The sequence below is a fragment of the Scomber japonicus genome, chromosome 20, assembly GCF_027409825.1.
Source record: "Scomber japonicus isolate fScoJap1 chromosome 20, fScoJap1.pri, whole genome shotgun sequence".
Taxonomy (NCBI): domain Eukaryota; kingdom Metazoa; phylum Chordata; class Actinopteri; order Scombriformes; family Scombridae; genus Scomber; species Scomber japonicus.
In genome coordinates, this window is record NC_070597.1 from 507452 (window position 1) to 529665 (window position 22214).

At 40.6% G+C, this 22214-nt stretch overlaps 1 protein-coding gene across 1 annotated transcript in view; it reads left to right on the forward strand.

The window, feature by feature from the left end:
* LOC128381790 (scavenger receptor cysteine-rich type 1 protein M130-like) overlaps positions 1–22214 on the forward strand; it is a 222941-nt gene that overhangs the window by 168085 nt on the left and 32642 nt on the right. The window contains exons 3-7 of the mRNA XM_053341827.1: positions 13147–13425; positions 14189–14497; positions 14690–14980; positions 15717–16025; positions 16169–16453. Of these exons, the coding sequence (XP_053197802.1) occupies positions 13147–13425; positions 14189–14497; positions 14690–14980; positions 15717–16025; positions 16169–16453 (1473 nt within the window). The remainder of the gene's footprint in view (positions 1–13146; positions 13426–14188; positions 14498–14689; positions 14981–15716; positions 16026–16168; positions 16454–22214) is intronic.

Below are 22214 nucleotides of genomic sequence, written 5' to 3' on the forward strand. Positions count from 1 at the left end.
TGAACACAGTGTAAACAGAGCAGTTTGCTGCTCTCTGTCAGCTCAGTGTCAGAACCATGATCAGATGTACTGACTTCACACTAGGGATCAGTTTCATTAGGATTTTATCAATACTACTACTCTTATCAATAACACTTATTGATCTGGTTCTTCATCAATACTCTTATCAGCTCTTTATCATTATAGTAAAATTATTACTATATTAAAATGATAGTTAATGAAAGTCATGAATCCACAACAGGACTATAATGTAGTTATATTTTAGAGTTAAAAATACAGAGTTTGCTGACATCAACAACAATGTTTACAACAGTGTCACAATATGAACTCAATAATATCTCCATGGAAACAAGCAAAACCCAAAACCAGGTTTTACCATCCAATAATCTCACTCCTTGTTTTCTTCAAGTACTGATAAAAGAACTGAGCTTAAAAATACCTCAGGTTTTTAAGTGTTTAATACTGGTTCCAGTTCAGAAGCAGGTTTCAGGGGGCATCCCTACCTCAGACCAGTGTTAATAATTACAGTTCTCTGTAGTCTGAGCTGAGGTCTGATAGCATGAGCTGCTACTGCTGAAAGCAATAATCTGACAGAGGAAAACAGGAGGAGTCTAATTCAGATTAGCTGTAGCTTCATCCATTATTCTACTGAGAACAGAGTTATGAGGGGCGTGACTACCTAATAACAGAGAGACTCCTTCTTTTAAACTTCTACATCTTCTTTTATATGTTTTGGGGTATTTGTGCCTTAATTGGCAGCTGATGGTGGAGAAGTAGACAGGAAACAAGGGGGGAGAGAGGGGTATGAAATGTACCAAAGGTCTCCAGTCAGAGTTGAATCAGGGACGTTGTGGTTATGTGGTGCTGTAACCATTCAGCTACCACGGTGCTCTGATCTTCCTTATTTTCTGATATCATGCATTGCTGTCCACCACAGTGTCATTCTCCATGTTACAGAGGTCTGTCTGTATTACTGGTTTTTATGTTGTTTGTCTGAAACTTTCTGTTGCTGCCTGTCTTGGCCAGGACACTCCTGCAAAAGACAAGTTTAATCTTAATGAGGTTTTCCTGCTAAAATAAAGATTCAGTAGAAAACAGAAACCTTCTACCACAAGATGGTGCCTGAATAAGACATTTTAAAATCATACAAATATCTTGAACTATTTTCTGTAGATAAAGACTTGAGTCAGGGTATGAATGTGCTCTCTCTCTTCATCAGTTGTTACTTTCAAATTCAGAAAAAGCTTTATTGGTATGAATGTTGCAGTTAAATATTCCCAAAACTAATGATGGTCCTCTCTCTCTCCAGACTCTGTCAGGCTGGTGAATGGGACTAGTCTGTGTTCAGGCAGACTGGAGGTGAAGTCTGAGCAGTCGTGGTCCTCAGTGTGTGAAACTGACTTTGACCAGCAGGATGCAGAGGTGGTCTGTAGGGAGCTTGGCTGTGGGGCTCCTTCAGTCCTCCAGGGGGCGCTTTATGGAGAAGTGGAGGCTCCAATGTGGACCAAAGAGTTCCAGTGTGGAGGCCATGAGTCTGCTCTCCTGGACTGTAGAAGATCAGACTCAGCTAGAAGAACCTGCTCACCTGGTAAAGCTGTTGGACTCACCTGCTCAGGTAGAAGAGGAGCTGCAGCTTTGATTTGTCTTCATTTCTGTTCTAATGAAACTCACTTTATTCTTTTACTGATGACTCTCTTGTTTCTGTTCTAATGAAACTCACTTTATTCTTTTACTGATGACTCTCTTGTTTCTGCTCAGAGCCTGTCAGGTTGGTGGGAGGAGCCAGTCGCTGTGCAGGTACATTGGAGGCGAAACAGGGAGAGTGGAGACAAGTTAGGAGTAACTCTGTCTGGACTCTGAAGGAAGCAGCTATCATATGTAGATATTTGGACTGTGGCTCTGCTGTTTCAACAAGAAGCAGAAATGAAGCCTCACGCAGATCCGTATGGAGGGTCACATCTTACTGTCTTCATTCTGGATCTGCACTGAAGGACTGTGTATCATCAGATTCTTCTTCCTCCATCGTGGAGCTCACCTGCTCAGGTAAGTCCATCAGTGACATCATCTCTGACAGTAATATTCTCCTTCCTCTGTCACAGTGATAGTTGGTGGTTTCCATTGGACTGAACTGTAAACTTATCCAGGACCACAGCATCCTAAAGGGTAGAGAAGTTAGCTTGTTCCTGGAGGCTCATTGATTCAAACTGAGACAATCTGCACCTTTAAGGATATTCACACTACAAGAGAAAGCAGCAGTAGTAGCAGTTTACAGTTACAATATGCTGTATGTATATGGTGTTTAATCATTTGTATGAACACAGTGTAAACAGAGCAGTTTGCTGCTCTCTGTCAGCTCAGTGTCAGAACCATGATCAGATGTACTGACTTCACACTAGGGATCCGTTTCATTAGGATTTTATCAATACTACTACTCTTATCAATACCACTTATTGATCTGGTTCTGTATCATTATAGTAAAATTATGATGAATGAAAGTCATGAATCCACAACAGGACTATAATATATTCATATTTTAGAGTTAAAAATACAGAGTTTGCTGACATCAACAACAATGTTTACAACAGTGTCACAATATGAACTCAATAATATCTCCATGGAAACAAGCAGAACCCAAAACCAGGTTTTACCATCCAGTAATCTCACTCCTTGTTTTCTTCAAGTACTGATAAAAGAACTGAGCTTAAAAATACCTCAGGTTTTTAAGTGTTTAATACTGGTTCCAGTTCAGAAGCAGGTTTCAGGGGGCATCCCTACCTCGGACCATGAAATGTACCAAAGGTCTCCAGTCAGAATTGAATCAGGGACGTTGTGGTTATGTGGTGCTGTAACCATTCAGCTACCACGGTGCTCTGATCTTCTTTATTTTCTGATATCATGCATTGCTGTCCACCACAGTGTCATTCTTCATGTTACAGAGGTCTGTCTGTATTACTGGTTTTTACGTTGTTTGTCTGAAACTTTCTGTTGCTGCCTGTCTTGGCCAGGACACTCCTGCAAAAGACAAGTTTAATCTTAATGAGGTTTTCCTGCTAAAATAAAGATTCAGTAGAAAACAGAAACATTCTACCACAAGATGGTGCCTGAATAAGACATTTTAAAATCATACAGATAACATGAACTATTTCCTGTAGATAAAGACTTGAGTCAGGGTATGAATGTGCTCTCTCTCTCTTTATCAGTTGTTACTTTCAAATTCAGAAAAAGCTTTATTGTTATGAATGTTGCAGTTAAATATTCCCAAAACTAATGATAGTCCTCTCTCTCTCCAGACTCTGTCAGGCTGGTGGATGGGACTAGTCTGTGTTCAGGCAGACTGGAGGTGAAGTCTGAGCAGTCGTGGTCCTCAGTGTGTGAAGCTGACTTTGACCAGCAGGATGCAGAGGTGGTCTGTAGGGAGTTTGGCTGTGGGGCTCCTTCAGTCCTGCAGGGGGCGCTCTATGGAGAAGTGGAGGCTCCAATGTGGACCAAAGAGTTCCAGTGTGGAGGCCATGAGTCTGCTCTCCTGGACTGTAGAAGATCAGACTCAGCTAGAAGAACCTGCTCACCTGGTAAAGCTGTTGGACTCACCTGCTCACCAGGTGATTGAACTTTGATTTGTCTTCATTTCTGTTCTAATGAAACTCACTTTATTCTTTTACTGATGACTCTATTGTCTCTGTTCAGAGACTGTCAGGTTGGTGGGAGGAGCCAGTCGCTGTGCAGGTACACTGGAGGTGAAACAGGGAGAGTGGAGACAAGTGAGTCAAGAGGAACAGACATTTACCCCAGAGGAAGAATCATACAGTTACTCTGACTGGAGCCTGAATGAAGCAGATTTCATCTGTAGATATTTGGACTGCGGCTCTGCTGTTTCAACAAGAAGCAGAAATGAAGCCTCAGACAGATCTGTATGGAGGATCAGTACTCACTGTATTGTTTTTGGATCCTCACTGAGGGACTGTGTATCATCAGATTACTCTTCCTCCATCCTGGAGCTCACCTGCTCAGGTAAGTCCATCAGTGACATCATCTCTGACAGTAATATTCTCCTTCCTCTGTCACATTGATAGTTGGTGGTTTCCATTGGACTGAACTGTAAACTTATCCAGGACGACAGCATCCTAAAGGGTAGAGAAGTTAGCTTGTTCCTGGAGGCTCATTGATTCAAACTGAGACAATCTGCATCTTTAAGGATATTCACCCTACAAGAGAAAGCAGCAGTAGTAGCAGTTTACAGTTACAATATACTGTATGTATATGGTATTTAATCGTTTGTATGAACACTGTGTAAACAGAGCAGTTTGCTGCTCTCTGTCAGCTCAGTGTCAGAACCATGAGCTGCTTCAGCCAATCATCTCTGTTTTCTTCTACCCGTGTTAATATTTTTTTGTAACTAAAACTTTCTGCTGCAACTCATCATGTTTGTTAACCTCTTCCACTAGAACCTCTAATTCCATGTGATCACATTTCTGCTCGTCCAAACTTTACATTAAGACACAAAACCCTGATTTAAATACTGCTGTCTGTATTTGACATTTACACAGTTATTCTTAGTAGATCACCACAAAACGAACACTAATCAAACACTAATCAAACGTGCAGTCTAGTACCGTAGTGGCACTTCACATAGATCACTGTTACAGGCTGCTATGACTATGATACATACTGTATGTAAACCACACACACACAATACAACTGTACACCCCAAAAAAACCTACACACAATAAACTGAAATAGACAACAACAGTTTAAAATGATCATTTTGCTTCTCCTGATAATGACAGCAAGATAGCTTGTGCAGAAATTTGTGTAAAGTGAAAGAGTTTAATTATTGTCAGTCAGTTCTCTTTGAAAGGAGAGCAGGACAGGGGTTGAGCATAGCTCAGTGGGAGGAGCACCCGCCTCATGTGTTGAGGCTACAGTCCTCGCTGCGGGCGACACCAGTTTGAATCCTGCACCGAGCGGTCCTATCCTGCATGTCATTTCCCCCTCTCTGCCTCCTGTCTCTCTCCACTTACCTGTACATTAAAGGCAAAAAGGCCCCCCAAAAAGGAGAGCAGGACAAAGACTTCAGACTGTGTCATCACACTTTTCTGAGGAAGTACAGATGATGGAGTGATGAATCTTTGTCTTTACTCAGTTCATGCCAGCATGGAGAAGGACACACAGTCGTCCTGCTAAGCAACAAACAGTTTCAGCTTTTATACTGTAACTCCTAGTGGACATTTGAATAAGACAAGTAACAAAGTAATAGAGTACAGAAACAACCAAGGAATATGATAACCTTTGCTGAACTCCTACCAGATCAGAAACAGTCAGTTTTACTACTGTTGAATATATATATTAAATAAATTGTCTCTTTGTTCAAAAAATGTTGAAGTTCAAAAATCAAGTCAGATTGAATCAAATCAAATCAGGTATCACCAGGAGTCGTCCAGCTGAATGCAGTTAGAGTTTTATTTGGCGACAGCAAAACTCAGAATCACAAAGTTGACAAACGTAATACATACACAAGCGACACATACACAAACAAACGCTGCGCACACACATAAGCTGCACACACATAAGCTACCCCAAGATGGTTTGGGGAGTCATTTTTATACTGTCAATATTGCCAACTCTTGCCAGAAGTTACACCCCCCCCCCTCGTTTGGTGTACATTTAACCAATCAGCTTTCTTCCAAAACATGATCTTACCCCTTGGCACCAAATCTTGAGATGCCCTCACTGCAGGTGCATCGGCCTTATAAGGCCTTAAGTTTTGTTTTTTTCCTACACAGCTGCTGCTGGCTCAGCAGATCTTGGCGCAAGTCATGTCAAGGTCACCCTGACCCGTTACCTTATTTCAACTGCATTCGTTTTCAATAATAGTGGTTATAATGATTATAATAAAGAAAATGAAAGTCATGCATATCATATTAAAACACATATATTGTAGTTTTCATGCTTTTACACTCACTAAAGGCCGAATCACACATTTTCATTGGTTTTGGTTATCCTTAGCAACTAACAGTCAACAAGTACCTCTATATCAAAACAATCTCACACAATGTTAATAGCCATCATGAAGATTATACTCCACACTACCAGGTGTCTTTCCTGAGGTTTAGGTGTTTACAACAGTTCAGATGCACATGACACGATGAATCCTTCATGAGACAGAAAATCCCTCTCAACACTTCGGCTTGCTGCTGCTGTAACAGCCGCGTACTTGTCTTTATTACTTGGAGTCAGAGAGGAGCAGATGGATCCACATGTAGAAAACTCTCAGTGAAAGCAGGCTGCAGGAAAACGTCTTTATTCCTGGAACATGCAGATAAAACCAAAAGTAGGCTGAACAGAGAAAACTTCACAAAGGATCCAACAAGGACTGAACTGAAAACCAAGACTTAAATACTGAACTAACAGGTGGATGAGGAACAGGTGAGCAGACAAGGACAGACTGGGAGGACAGTGAGGACTGATACAGGACAGGTGTGGAGGGGCAATGGGCTGGAAGGAGAGCAGGAACACACACAACAAACAACACAACATAAATAAGTCAAACCAAACGAGCTAAAGGACTGAAGAACAGAAGTACAACACTGGAAACCAAGAGAACAAACTCAAAGGGTCTAAAACCCTCGAGGCCTGAAACTGGAGCTGAATGATCTTCCTCCTGCTCATCACATCTTTTGTGACAAACTTCAGCAAACTGCTTGTTTCTCCAGTTTTTATCTGAACCTGCATTAAAATCAGTTAGCTTCTGTTCTTCTGTACAGACTGGAAGAGGAGGAGCTGCTCAATGCTCACAATCTGACATTTACTAAATGACACACACACTCACACATACACACACACACACACACACACATTCACTCCTATGTTACCAACAGTGGACCACTGTTTCTGGTCATTTAGAAGAAAAAAGTTTTAATGAAGCGTCTGTTGAGCTTGTGTTCATGTGTTCATCTCATCTGATGATCTTCTAAGAAAAAGCAGAAAGTAGAATCAGTGAGGTCGAGAAAAAAGGTTTTAAAGTCTCAGACTGATCAGACAAAGAGAGACGTTTGTTTTTCCTTCAGTTTTTTGTCTTTATTTGAGGATTATTTTTTACCTCTAAATAACAGAGTGCCTCATCCTGCAGTCTACATTTACACAATCTGCAGGAATGAAACATGAAATATCTACAAAAACATGTTTCTGCTTTCTTTGTTCAGGGAAAATAAACTTTATAGTTCATGTTATATTGACTCTATTTGTGACTGTCCATGAAGCATTTGTGATATTTGAATTCACATTTTATTGCATTCTTGTATTTAACTTTAAAAAATAAGGTTTGAGAACATGATTACTTTAGATGTCTAGCTGACTGCCTCTGTCTTCCAGAGTCTCCAGGTTTCTAAACCGGAGAGCAAACACTTTAGTCTGACTTGGTTTTTAGCTCCGTCTTCTAGTTACTGAAAACTGAACATGTTACTTTCACATATACATTATAACAGTCTGTGGCATATTTGGTAAAACAGATGTAAAAGTCATATTGAGGTCCAGTTTGCAGGTCAGTGGTAAACTGGTCAAATGACTCCTGAGTGAGTTCAATAATGAGTGTTTTCACTGAGATGAGCTCTGAGCTGCTGGAAAGCCTCACAGTGTTTGTTCAGTTCACAGCTCTGCACCAATATAAATATTAATTGTGTGATTTTCTCTCCAGGACTCCAGACTGAAGATGATCACCAATCAGGTAAAAACAGAGAATGTAGTCCTGATTCAACACTCCCTAAACTCATGGTGATTCTAGATAAGTATGGTCAAAAGTCTGGTTATAAATTGAACATAGCTAAGACTCAAATTCTCTCTTTTAATTACACACCAAGTAAAGATATAAGGCGGAAATATAAAGTGAAGTGGGAAGCAACATCAATAAAATACTTGGGTGTGTTAATTAGTCAGAAACGTGATAATTACAAAATAAACTACAAAATAATAAATGACAAGATACAGGAAGACATTAAAAAATGGTCCACACTAGGGTTAGACTTTAGTTCAAGAATCGAGGCAGTGAAAATGAACCTGTTGCCAAGGTTACTGTACCTCTTTTTATCTTTACCTGTCAGAATCCCAGACTCATAGTTTTTAATGTGGGACAAACAGTTATCAAGGTTTATCTGGGCTGGAGCAAGACCAAGGGTAAGATTTAAAACACTTAAAATTGACAAAGAACATGGCGGCCTTGCAGTACCAAACCTAAAGGAATACTATTATGCTGCCCAGATGAGATATTTTGTCTATTGGTGCTCTCCCGAGTACCAAGCTAGGTGGAAGCACATTGAACTGAACTTGGTTGATTCTCCACCTCAAACCAGATTAGGTGGGAAACAACACACAGATCACAAGGGAGAAAATCTAATCTTGGAGAATGCTTTTAAAAATTGGTATGAGTTAAAAAGTATAAACTAGAAGGAAACAGTAAACTTTTAATTTGGCCTTCACAAACATCTCTGTTTAGTCCCGCTGTGACTGACATCACATTTGCAAGGTGGAGAGAAAAGGGGATTACAGCGATGTGTACACTCCTAGAGGGAAAAACTTTCAAAACTTTTGAAAAACTCAAAAGAGAATTTGGTTTGGATAATGGTGACCTGTTTAGATATTTACAGCTAAGACATTTCTATGAGACAGAAATCAAAAGAGGAGTTTCTACAGAAGAAAACAAAGTGATTGAAGTATTCACTAATGCATATACAATTGTGTTCAAAATAATAGCAGTCCCACATCACTAGCAAGATAAATCACTGTTTTTGTTAGAATTTCAACTTCTACACTGCAAGTAAGTTTCTAGAAGGTTTAGTAAAGGTATAGAAAACCACCAGACCCAACAGGCATGACGTGCATGCTGCTGATTCTGTGAAACTGAATCATTTACTGAAAGGGGCGTGTTCAAAAAAATAGCAGTGCTGAGTTCAATTAGTGAGGTCATTGATTATGTGAAAAAAAGGTGTTAAACAGGTGGCCCTTATTTAAGGATCAAGGCAACTGATGCTGCATATGCTGGCTGTGCATTTGTCCTTGAAAAACAGAGTAAAATGGGTCGTTCAAGACACTGTTCAGAAGAAGAGTGTTCTTTGATTAAGAAATTAATAAAAGAGGGGAGAACCTATAAAGAAGTGCAGAAAATGATAGGCTGTTCAGCTAAAATGATATCAAACGCTTTAAAATGGCAGCCAAAACCAGAAAGGTGAGGAAGAAAAAGAAAAACGACTATTCGAATGGATCGGAGAATAACCAAAATGGCAAAGGCTCAGCCAATGATCAGCTCCAGGAGGATCAAAGAAGATCTAAGATTGCCTGTGATCATCTTTATTTGTATAGCGCCAAATCACAACAAAGTTATCTCAAGGCACTTTCCACATAGAGCAGGTTCTAAACCAAACTCTTCAGGTTTTAACTTTAAAGAGACCCAACATTCCCACATGAGCAGCACTTGGTGACAGTGGAGAGAAAAAACTCCCTTTAACAGGAAGAACCCTCAGAACCAGACTCAGAGTGGGAGAACATCTGCCTCGACCGGTTGGGGTTGAGAGGAGAGAAAGGAAGGATAGAGGAGAGAAGCACAATGAAAATCAACAATGAAGCTGGAAGGTCCAGGACTGGAATCTATCATCCGGACGTCTACAGGCCCAGATTACCTGTGAGACCAGAAAGCACAGACAACTCTGTGGAAGAAGTTTAGCTTATTGATGCATTAATAGAACATGAATGTTAATGGATATAGATGGATGGATAGAGAGAGAGAGGGAGGAGGAGAGAGGATAGATGGATGGATAGAGAGAGAGAGGGAGGAGGAGAGAGGAGCCCAGTGCACCATGGGAGTCCCCCGGCAATCTAAGCCTATGGCAGCATAAATTAAGAGCTCAAAGAGCCCTAACTATAAGCTTTATGAAAAAGGAAAGTTTTAAGCCTACTCTTAAATGTAGGGAGGGTGTCTGCCCCCCGGACCAAATCTGGAAGATGGTTCCACAGGAGAGGAGCCTGAGAACTGAAGGCTCCTGTTCTACTTTTAGAGATACTAGGAACCACCAGTAGACCTGCATGCTGGGAGCGCAGTGTTCTAGTAGGTACAGTACATAAGGTACTATCAGTTCTTTAAGATATGATGGAGCCTGACCATTAAGAGCTTTAAATGTGAGGAGGAGGATTTTGAATTCTATTCTGAATTTTACAGGAAGCCAATGCAGTGAAGCCAAGATGGGAGTAATATGATCTCTCTTTCTAGTTTCTGTCAGAACACGAGCAGCTGCATTCTGGACCAGCTGGAGAGTCTTTAGAGACTTGTTAGGACAGCCTGATAATAATAACTGTGAGTACTGTAACAATCAGATGACGTCTATGTGAAGCCAAGCTACCAGCAAGAAGCCCCCGCAAAGTCCCATTGTTAAAAAAAAAGACGTGCTGAAGTGGTTACAATTTGCCAAAGAACACATTGACTGGCCTAAACAGAAATGGCGTAATATTTTGTGGACTGATGAGAGTAAGATTGTTCTTTTTGGGTCTAAGGGCCACAGACAGTTTGTCAGACATCCTGCAAACACTGAATTCAAGCCACAGTACACAGTGAAGACGGTGAAGGATGGTGGTCCAAGCATCATGATATGGGGATATTTCTCGTACTATGGTGTTGGTCCTATTTATCACATACCAGGGATCATGGATCAGTTTGAGTACATCAGAATACTGGAAGAAGTCATGTTGCCGTATGCTGAAGAGGAAATGCCCTTGAAATGGGTGTTTCAACAAGACAATGACCCCAAACACACCAGCAAGCGAGCGAAATCATGGTTCCAGACAAACAGAATTCAAGTAATGGAATGGCCAGCACAATCCCTGGACCTTAATCCCATTGAAAACTTGTGGGCTGAAAAATGCTGTTCATGAGGCAAAACCAAGAAATGCAGAGGAATTGTGGAACGTAGTACAATTGTCCTGGGCTGCAATACCTGTTGACCGGTGCCAGAAGTTGGTCGACTCCATGTGCCACAGATGTGAAGCAGTTATCAGAAACCGTGGTTATGCAACTAAATATTAGTTTATGATTCTCAGGAAAGTTGAATCTTCAAGCCTTTCTTAGTTTATACAGTACACTTTTCAGTTTTGTAAAGAAAGTCAACACTGCGATTTTTTTGTTTTATATTTCTTGACTTTCTGTAAAATATTATCAAATTCAATTACTTTTTTCCAATTTTCTAGCTTTGAAATAGAATGTGCAGTGTCCCCAATGCATTTCTGTTCATTAAAATACAATTTATTTGAAGAATGTTGAGGTTTACTCACCTTTTTAAACACACTGCTATTATTATGAACATAACTGTAGATGTACGCCTGTTCAGATTGTTTCTAAGTTGTATAGAGGTCAACAAAAACAAAATGGAAGGAACTCACTATATGTGAAATCTAAATGGGAATGACAGTTGAACATTAAACTGTCTGAGACTGATTGGCATTCTATGTGCAGAACTCAACAAACCTCCACCAGCTCTAAAAGATGGAGGGAGTTTTTCATCACACCACACATCAAAAATAAACAAATAGGTGAACAGCAGCAATGTTGGAGGAAATGTGGGTAGCTGAGTGCCGATCACACACATGTTTTTTGGTCATGCAGGGGTTCTGGGACAGAGTGGTTCAGATTCTGGAAAAGATTTTTTCTAACAGGATACTCAGAGACCCCCGGACTCTGTATCTGGGTTTGTCTCCAGAAGATACTATTCAAAAGACGGACCTGTATCTTTTCAAAATATTGATCTTGGCATGTAAAAAGGCCATAACAAGAAACTGGTTAAAAGTGACCCTCCAAGTCCAGGGCAGTGGCTGGATATTGTTGAGGAGATATATTTGATGGAAAGACTGACTCACTGTCTCCGAATGAAAGCAGGGACCTTGGACCAAAGGTGGCAGAAATGGTTTGTGTATGATATGCAGCAGACCTAATGGACAAGGATGAAAGCTGCAACCAGATGGTGTGCCCCACCTCCACATGTGCAGCAGTCATCACTGTCTGCTGCACATGACTAATTTCTGTGTCTATAGTATCTATAAAATGTATTATTATTATTATTATTATTATTATTATTATTATGGGATTGTTTACAGGAAGTACTGGACATGAACTCTACTTATTGTTCCATTGTGGAACAGGCACACTGCCTGCCTTTGAAGGAGTTCATTAATCAGACATTCAGGGACTCTGAGTGCAGATTTAACACCAGAAGGATCATCAGCAGTAACCATCTGGGCCAGTTGAGAAATGGACCTGGATCTGGTGACGAGGCTATCAAAGTAGCACGCTAGCTTAGTTAGTAGTAACAAATGCATGGACTAGTTTTTCAGAGAGACAGGATGTGTCTGATTTGAACAATATTACGTAGATGAAAAAAGGCAAAATGTGTTTTATATGAGAGGTAAAGGACAAATCCTGATCAAATATAACTGCTAGGTCCCTTACAGTGGTGCTGGAGGCAGAGTGATGCCATCCAGAGTAGTTATATCATTAGATCATGTGTCTCAAAGCACAATAACTTCAGTTTGTTCAGAGTTTAGTAGCAGAGGTTGTAGCTCACCCAGGTCTTTATATCCACTGGTCAGCTAAAAACCAACAACAACCAACAGGCCAGAGCTAGAAAATTATAATGGACTCCAGAAAATTAAAATTCAGAAAAAGTTAAATATTCCCAAAACTAATGATGGTCCTCTCTCTCTCCAGACTCTGTCAGGCTGGTGAATGGGACTAGTCTGTGTTCAGGCAGACTGGAGGTGAAGTCTGAGCAGTCGTGGTCCTCAGTGTGTGAAGCTGACTTTGACCAGCAGGATGCAGAGGTGGTCTGTAGGGAGCTTGGCTGTGGGGCTCCTTCAGTCCTCCAGGGGGCGCTCTATGGAGAAGTGGAGGCTCCAATGTGGACCAAAGAGTTCCAGTGTGGAGGCCATGAGTCTGCTCTCCTGGACTGTAGAAGATCAGACTCAGCTAGAAGAACCTGCTCACCTGGTAAAGCTGTTGGACTCACCTGCTCAGGTAGAAGAGGAGCTGCAGCTTTGATTTGATTTGATTTGTCTTCATTTCTGTTCTAATGAACCTCACTTTATTCTTTTACTGATGACTCTCTTGATTCTGTTCAGAGTTCAGGTTGGTGGGAGGAGCCAGTCGCTGTGCAGGTACACTGGAGGTGAAACATGGAGAGTGGAGACCAATGATTGACTTTGGCTGGACCCTGAAGGAAGCAGATGTAATATGTAGATATTTGGACTGTGGCTCTGCTGTATCAACAAGAAGCAGAAATGAAGACACACACAGATCTATATGGTGGATCAGCCCTGACTGTCTTCATCCTGGCGCTGCACTGAGGGACTGTGTATCACCAGCTTCCGCTTCCTTCATCGTGGAGCTCACCTGCTCAGGTAAGTCCATCAGTGACATCATCTCTGACAGTAATATTCTCCTTCCTCTGTCACAGTGATAGTTGGTGGTTTCCATTGGACTGAACTGTAAACTTATCCAGGACCACAGCATCCTAAAGGGTAGAGAAGTTAGCTTGTTCCTGGAGGCTCATCGATTCAAACTGAGACAATCTGCACCTTTAAGGATATTCACACTACAAGAGAAAGCAGCAGTAGTAGCAGTTTACAGTTACAATATACTGTATGTATATGGTATTTAATCATTTGTATGAACACAGTGTAAACAGAGCAGTTTGCTGCTCTCTGTCAGCTCAGTGTCAGAACCATGATCAGATGTACTGACTTCACACTAGGACTCAGTTTCATTAGGATTTCATCAATACTACTACTCTTATCAATACCTCTTATTGATCTGGTTATTCATCAATACTCTTATCAGCTCTTTATCATTATAGTAATATTATTATTATATTAAAATTATAGTTAATGAAAGTCATGAATCCACAACAGGACTATGATGTATTTATATTTTAGTAGATTCAGTAGAAAACAGAAACATTCTACCACAAGATGGTGCCTGAATAAGACATTTTAAAATCATACAAATATCTTGAAATATTTTCTGTAGATAAAGACTTGAGTCAGGGTATGAATGTGCTCTCTCTCTTTATCAGTCGTTACTTTCAAATTCAGAAAAAGCTTTATTGGTATGAATGTTGCAGTTAAATATTCCCAAACTAATGATGGTCCTCTCTCTCTCCAGACTCTGTCAGGCTGGTGGATGGGACTAGTCTGTGTTCAGGCAGACTGGAGGTGAAGTCTGAGCAGTCGTGGTCCTCAGTGTGTGAAGCTGACTTTGACCAGCAGGATGCAGAGGTGGTCTGTAGGGAGCTTGACTGTGGGGCTCCTTCAGTCCTCCAGGGGGCGCTCTATGGAGAAGTGGAGGCTCCAATGTGGACCAAAGAGTTCCAGTGTGGAGGCCATGAGTCTGCTCTCCTGGACTGTAGAAGATCAGACTCAGCTAGAAGAACCTGCTCACCTGGTAAAGCTGTTGGACTCACCTGCTCACCAGGTAGAAGAGGAGCTGCAGCTTTGATTTGTCTTCATTTCTGTTCTAATGAAACTCACTTTATTCTTTTACTGATGACTCTCTTGTTTCTGTTCTAATGAAACTCACTTTATTCTTTTACTGATGACTCTCTTGTTTCTGTTCTAATGAAACTCACTTTATTCTTTTACTGATGACTCTCTTGTTTCTGTTCAGAGCCTGTCAGGTTGGTGGGAGGAGCCAGTCGCTGTGAAGGTACACTGGAGGTGAAACGGGGAGTGTGGAGACCAGTAGATTACTCTGGCTGGACCCTGAAGGAAGCGGCTTTTTCCTGCAGAGATCTGGACTGTGGTTCTGTTGTTGCAACAAGAAGCAGCAGAAATAAAGCCTCACGTATATCTGTTTGGAGGATCAGATTTAATTGTCTTCAGTCTGGATCTGAACTGAGGGACTGTGTATCATCATCATCAGGTTCCTCTTCCTCCATGGTGGAGCTCACCTGTTCAGGTAAGTCCATCAGTGACATCATCTCTGACAGTAATATTTTCCTTCCTCTGTCACAGTGATAGTTGGTGGTTTCCATTGGACTGAACTGTAAACTTATCCAGGACCACAGCATCCTAAAGGGTAGAGAAGTTAGCTTGTTCCTGGAGGCTCATTGATTCAAACTGAGACAATCTGCACCTTTAAGGATATTCACACTACAAGAGAAAGCAGCAGTAGTAGCAGTTTACAGTTACAATATACTGTATGTATATGGTATTTAATCATTTGTATGAACACAGTGTAAACAGAGCAGTTTGCTGCTCTCTGTCAGCTCAGTGTCAGAACCATGATCAGATGTACTGACTTCACACTAGGGATCAGTTTCATTAGGATTTCATCAATACTACTACTCTCATCAATACCACTTATTGATCTGGTTCCTTATCAGCTCTTCATCATTATAGTAAAAGTATTACCATATTAAAATTATAGTTAATGAAAGTCATGAATCCACAACAGGACTCTAATGTATTTATATTTTAGTAGATTCAGTAGAAAACAGAAACATTCTACCACAAGATGGTGCCTGAATAAGACATTTTAAAATCATACAAATATCTTGAACTACTTTCTGTAGATAAAGACTTGAGTCAGGGTATGAATGTGCTCTCTCTCTTTATCAGTTGTTGTTTATCAGTTGATATGAATGTTGCAGTTAAATATTCCTCAAACTAATGATGGTCCTCTCTCTCTCCAGACTCTGTCAGGCTGGTGGATGGGACTAGTCTGTGTTCAGGGAGACTGGAGGTGAAGTCTGAGCAGTCGTGGTCCTCAGTGTGTGAAGCTGACTTTGACCAGCAGGATGCAGAGGTGGTCTGTAGGGAGCTTGATTGTGGGGCTCCTTCAGTCCTCCAGGGGGCGCTCTATGGAGAAGTGGAGGCTCCAATGTGGACCAAAGAGTTCCAGTGTGGAGGCCATGAGTCTGCTCTCCTGGACTGTAGAAGATCAGACTCAGCTAGAAGAACCTGCTCACCTGGTAAAGCTGTTGGACTCACCTGCTCACCAGGTAGAAGAGGAGCTGCAGCTTTGATTTGTCTTCATTTCTGTTCTAATGAAACTCACTTTATTCTTTTACTGATGACTCTCTTGTTTCTGTTCTAATGAAACTCACTTTATTCTTTTACTGATGACTCTCTTGTTTCTGTTCAGAGCCTGTCAGGTTGGTGGGAGGAGCCAGTCGCTGTGCAGGTACACTGGAGGTGAAACGGGGAGAGTGGAGACCTGTAGATTACTCTGGCTGGACCCTGAAGGAAGCAGATGTAATATGCAGATATTTGGACTGTGGCTCTGCTGTTGCAACAAGAAGCAGAAAGTTAGACTCACGTAGATCTGTATGGTTGATCAGCTTTAACTGTCTTCATTCTGGATCTGAGGTGAGGGACTGTGTATCATCATCAGATTCCTCTTACTCCATCGTGGAGCTCACCTGCTCAGGTAAGTCCATCAGTGACATCATCTCTGACAGTAATATTTTCCTTCCTCTGTCACAGTGATAGTTGGTGGTTTCCATTGGACTGAACTGTAAACTTATCCAGGACGACAGCATCCTAAAGGGTAGAGAAGTTAGCTTGTTCCTGGAGGCTCATTGATTCAAACTGAGACAATCTGCACCTTTAAGGATATTCACACAACAAGAGAAAGCAGCAGTAGTAGCAGTTTACAGTTACAATATACTGTATGTATATGGTATTTAATCATTTGTATGAACACAGTGTAAACAGAGCAGTTTGCTGCTCTCTGTCAGCTCAGTGTCAGAACCATGATCAGATGTACTGACTTCACACTAGGGATCAGTTTCATTAGGATTTTATCAATACTACTACTCTTATCAATACCTCTTATTGATCTGGTTCTTTATCAATACTATTAAAATTATAGTTAATGAAAGTCATGAATCCACAAGAGGACTATAATGTATTTATATATTAGAGTTAAAAATACAGAGTTTGCTGACATCAACAACAATGTTTACAACAGTGTCACAATATGAACTCAATAATATCTCCATGGAAACAAGCAGAACCCAAAACCAGGTTTTACCATCCAATAATCTCACTCTTTGTTTTCTTCAAGTACTGATAAAAGAACTGAGCTTAAAAATACCTCAGGTTTTTAAGTGTTTAATACTGGTTCCAGTTCAGAAGCAGGTTTCAGGGGGCATCCCTACCTCAGACCAGTGTTAATAATTACAGTTCTCTGTAGTCTGAGCTGAGGTCTGATAGCATGAGCTGCTACTGCTGAAAGCAATAATCTGACAGAGGAAAACAGGAGGAGTCTAATTCAGATTAGCTGTAGCTTCATCCATTATTCTACTGTGAACAGAGTTATGAGGGGCGTGACTACCTAATAACAGAGAGACTCCTCCTTCTAAACTTCTACATCTTCTTTTATATGTTTTGGGGTATTTCTGCCTTAATTGACAGCTGATGGTGGAGAAGTAGAGAGGAAACAAGGGGGAGAGAGAGGGGTATGAAATGTACCAAAGGTCTCCAGTCAGAGTTGAATCAGGGACGTTGTGGTTATGTGGTGCTGTAACCATTCAGCTACCGCGGTGCTCTGATCTTCTTTATTTTCTGATATCATGCATTGCTGTCCACCACAGTGTCATTCTTCATGTTACAGAGGTCTGTCTGTATTACTGGTTTTTATGTTGTTTTTCTGAAACTTTCTGTTGCTGCCTGTCTTGGCCAGGACACTCCTGCAAAAGACAAGTTTAATCTTAATGAGGTTTTCCTGCTAAAATAAAGATTCAGTAGAAAACAGAAACATTCTACCACAAGATGGTGCCTGAATAAGACATTTTAAAATCACACAAATAACATGAACTATTTCCTGTAGATAAAGACTTGAGTCAGGGTATGAATGTGCTCTCTCTCTTCATCAGTTGTTACTTTCAAATTCAGAAAAAACTTTATTGGTATGAATGTTGCAGTTAAATCTTCCCCAAACTAATGATGGTCCTCTCTCTCTCCAGACTCTGTCAGGCTGGTGGATGGGACTATTTTAAAATTTTGCTTTAGGCTGCACAGTTTTCTTTGGAGCCACCGAGTCCAGTATGGTTAGGCAGGAGGAGTGAAACCAAGAGCTGAGCTCCTCCGTGTTAACAGAGGCAGGGCAGACACAGAGCTGATCAAAAGCCACAGAGAACTGGCCAGCAGTAAAAGAGTTAAAAATCTGACGGCTCTGAACAGGAGCGCCAGATTTAACATCAGCACAGGAGAAAGCAACTTCAAACAATACTGGCACATGATCAGAAATCAAATCATCACAGATCTCCAAGTTAGACACAGATAAACCATGAGAGAGGACGAGGTCTAATGTGTGTCCATGTTCATGTGTGGGACCAGACACACACTGAACTAAATTAAAAGTTCAGAGTCAATAAGGCTTAAAAAGTCCTTCACCAACGGCTTATCAGGACAACACACGTGAATGTTAAAATCCCAGAGAAAAAGGGCACGGTCATATTTAGGCATGATTTCAGCCAGAAGACCAGAAAAGTCATTCATGAAGTCCTTATTGTATTTGGGGGGTCGGTAAATGACAGCGCACAGCACCGGGTCGGAACGACCCGCCTCAAATAAAGCCACTTCAAAGCTGGAAATTGAGGACGAGACGGTGCGCTGCTTAAATTTAAAGTCATTTTTATAAACTGTCGCAGTTCCTCCTCCACAAACTCTTTATTCTGATTTTATTTGCCTTGTTTATAATTTTCAATTTAATTGTATTTATTTTAAATTTATTATAGTAATGGCTCTCTATGTCTTAATTTTACTTTTTATTTTAGCGCTTTCGTTTATTTCTCTTCAAAGTGTTTTCGTTCATTTTTTTATTTTTGGCCACTCGACCATATCTGTGTCTCTCCCTTTATTCTCTCATTATTTCCTGTTAATCTGGTTTTGATTTAAGCTTGACCTCTTCTTAATTATTATCTACCCGCCTGTCAGCGATGATATAAGCTGTTTTACCGAACGGGTAACCGCCGTTTATTATTAGTAATTATTGTTCTTATTACTTCTCATTACCTGCTCTCAATTCTCTTTTACTCTCTTACTCACACATTTTACTCACACAAACACAATACAATAATTGTCCCTTGCTTTTACTGATATATTACTACCACTGCCTGATTACCCTGTTAATGCTTTACCTCTCTTCTCTTATTGCCAGCCAAATCATCCCCCTCAAACACAAACCCAGCAACAAGCCACCATACAACATGCAAACACAAAACTCATAACCATCCACACTTTTTCTGTTCCACTTGTAATATATTGAGTTATAACATGGACACAACACAGGTGCATCCTTTTTTTTGGTGATCTTTTTTTAGTGATTATCTTTTGGGCGGATTTTCTTTAATTACTGCTCATTCAGCGATTCAAATTTGCAGATATATATATATAAAGAATAGGCTCTGTTTACCTTATTTTAATTTGGTGGCCAAAACAATGCTGGATGGCAGATAGAAGTATGTCCTCCCGTTGATAACAACCTGCCGGCCATGAAGGGTCCCATCTGGGCCTGCCAATACTGTCGTGTCTAATTATCGACTTCGTTGTTCAAAAGATGTTGAAGTCCCAAAAAGATTCAATCAGAAATCACCAGGAGTTGTCCAGCTGAATGCAGTTAGAGTTTTATTGAATCATCATACACAGCAGTGTTAATTTTGACAACAAATTCTGATTTAGTCTTAGTCTTTTGAATAACACATATTTAGTTTTAGTCATATTTTAGTCATCTGAAATCTTTAAGTCTGAGTCTAGTTTTAGTCGACTAAATATCATAAGAGCTTTAGTCTTAGTCTAGTCTGAAGTCTTTTAGTCTTCATTTTATTCTTCATGTCAAAAACAAGACTGTGGCTTTTTCACAAAAGATAATCTCATAAAATAAGCATAAGGGCCTGCTCTCCCTGAAAAATATAACTGCTCCCTGAATGATATGCAATGCATACATATGACATTCTTTCAAGATGTACAATATTATTGAAATAGATAGCCACCTAACTTTAAATTATTGTCTTTGTCTGTGCAGAATCAAAAACATTAAGAAAAATAAAGTGCAATTCTCAAAAATAATAATAAAACTATTGCTTGTTATGCCATACAGATAGCCAATACAGATTAACTACTGTTAATGTTCACATACCTCAAGAGAAATTAAATAACTGCTAGGCTACAATGCCTTAGAATACCTTACATGCCTTACTACACTGTGCAAACTCAACAAGAAAAAAAACCTGCCATCTCAGCAACTCTGTAAACATCATCATCTTCATCTGTTATTCTGTGCAAAATCAAAGAGATTTAAAAACAAAAACATATGTAAAGAAAATATGTATTTTTTGTAATGTCATTGCACACAAAATGAAATATTCCTCTGTTAATAATTAAATGTAGTATCAATGAGCTCAACTCAAGACAAGTGAATTACATGCTAAGCTATAATGCCATTATTGCATGGAACAAAAAAATCTCTGCCGTCATATTAAACAAAAAACAAAACAAATACCAGATCAATAACTTTCAAGTTGTTCATTTACTACTACAGGGAATGCTGTAAATAGCAGTGAATAAAACAGTTCTATTTGTTTCTGTTCATTTTAAGGAAAGCACTTCGCTCCAATGTGACCCTTCCTCTGTTGTGCCGTCCTCTTGTGAGGTCACCTGTGACACTAAATACCCTCTCTGCAAAAGCTTGAGAGGCTGGCATAGCCAACAAGTCTAACGCAAAAGGTTTTAAACTGTGATAAAAACTGTGACTCTTTTCCAGCCAGAAGTCTATTCCTGTGTCCTCAGTGATGGGATGTGAAAGTTCTTCCTTGTACTTGATGATCTGCTGCCTGATGCTGGTTGTGGAGGTTTTCTGTTTAGGCCTTGTGGTGCGGCATTTTGAGAGAAACCTAAACACTGACTGCTTTGAGGATGGCACTGCTTCTGGTTCTTCAATAACCTCTTCTTCTGCATCCTCTTCAGACTGGTCCTCCTGTTTTGTGTGTTTGAAAGTGCATTTGACCACATAGTCTTCTGCCTGTTTCAGCAGTTCCTGGATATTTCCATCAGCCACATCAACATTCACAAGGATTTCACAGACAGTTGGGTTGACAAAGCAGGCAGCTGCTGCAAGTGGTGAGAATTTCTCATTGGTTGAGTCCAAGAGGCAAGCAAAACGCTGGTTCAGATTTGATCTCATTTTCTCTGCAAGAGTGGCTAGGTCTCTGTACCGAGTGTTCTCTGCAAAGTCAGTTAGGTGGCTCAGCAGATCAAATAGGGCAGGAACCACTAGAGACAAAGATGTGGTGTCGCTCTGGAGAGTTTTAGTGTGTTCCGCAAAAGGCAGCAGTAGGTCATGTAGCGATGAAAGCTTTTGCCACTCGCTAGTAAGCAAACTGTCCCATCCCATGTCATTTGTGATTTGACATATTGCATCTTTGACTGTGAGGAGTCGTGTGACCATGTTGAATGTGCTTGACCAGCGTGTGGGGCAGTCATTTACAACAACAACACCACACTGGTCCAATAACCTCTGTGTTGCAACTGAGGACTTGAGGACAACTTTTGACAGTTGTCTCTTTCTGCAACATGTGGACCACAAGCTGTATGGTATGCACTACACACAGTGTCCTGTCCATTTCCATGTCGACATGATGGTACCTAATAACAAGAAGAAAAGACAACCAAATAAGTCTAAACCTAATAAAGAGGCTGGTGTGTCTGTATATATATAGTGTGTGGCAGGGAGAAATTCATTCATATGAACTGACTGTCATGTCAAAGAATAAACTAAACATGGCTCACCGCTGGTCATCAATTTTAGAGTCACTTTCCATCGCGGACCCAGGGGAGTCGTCCTCAGAGCTGGTTTCTTCTGCTGTGGTGTTTTTAAAGGCTGCCACCATGTTACTCCCATTGTCTGTTATTACCGTCAGGATCTTCTCCTTTGGTATAGCCCACTCTTGCATACACTTGTCCACACATGCCTTAATAGACTGTGCAGTGTGTGGGTGAGTTACTTGTTTAAGGGCCAACAATATGTGTTCAGGTTTACTCTGTTCAACACAAAAGTAGCATGCGCTTATAGCAAGGAATGAGGCTGTGAGTCCCTTTTTTGTCCACAAGTCAAGGCCAATGGATACTCTCCGGGCAGCATCCAGTCTCTCTTTGAATTTTTGTCTTTCATGTTCATACTGTGTTTC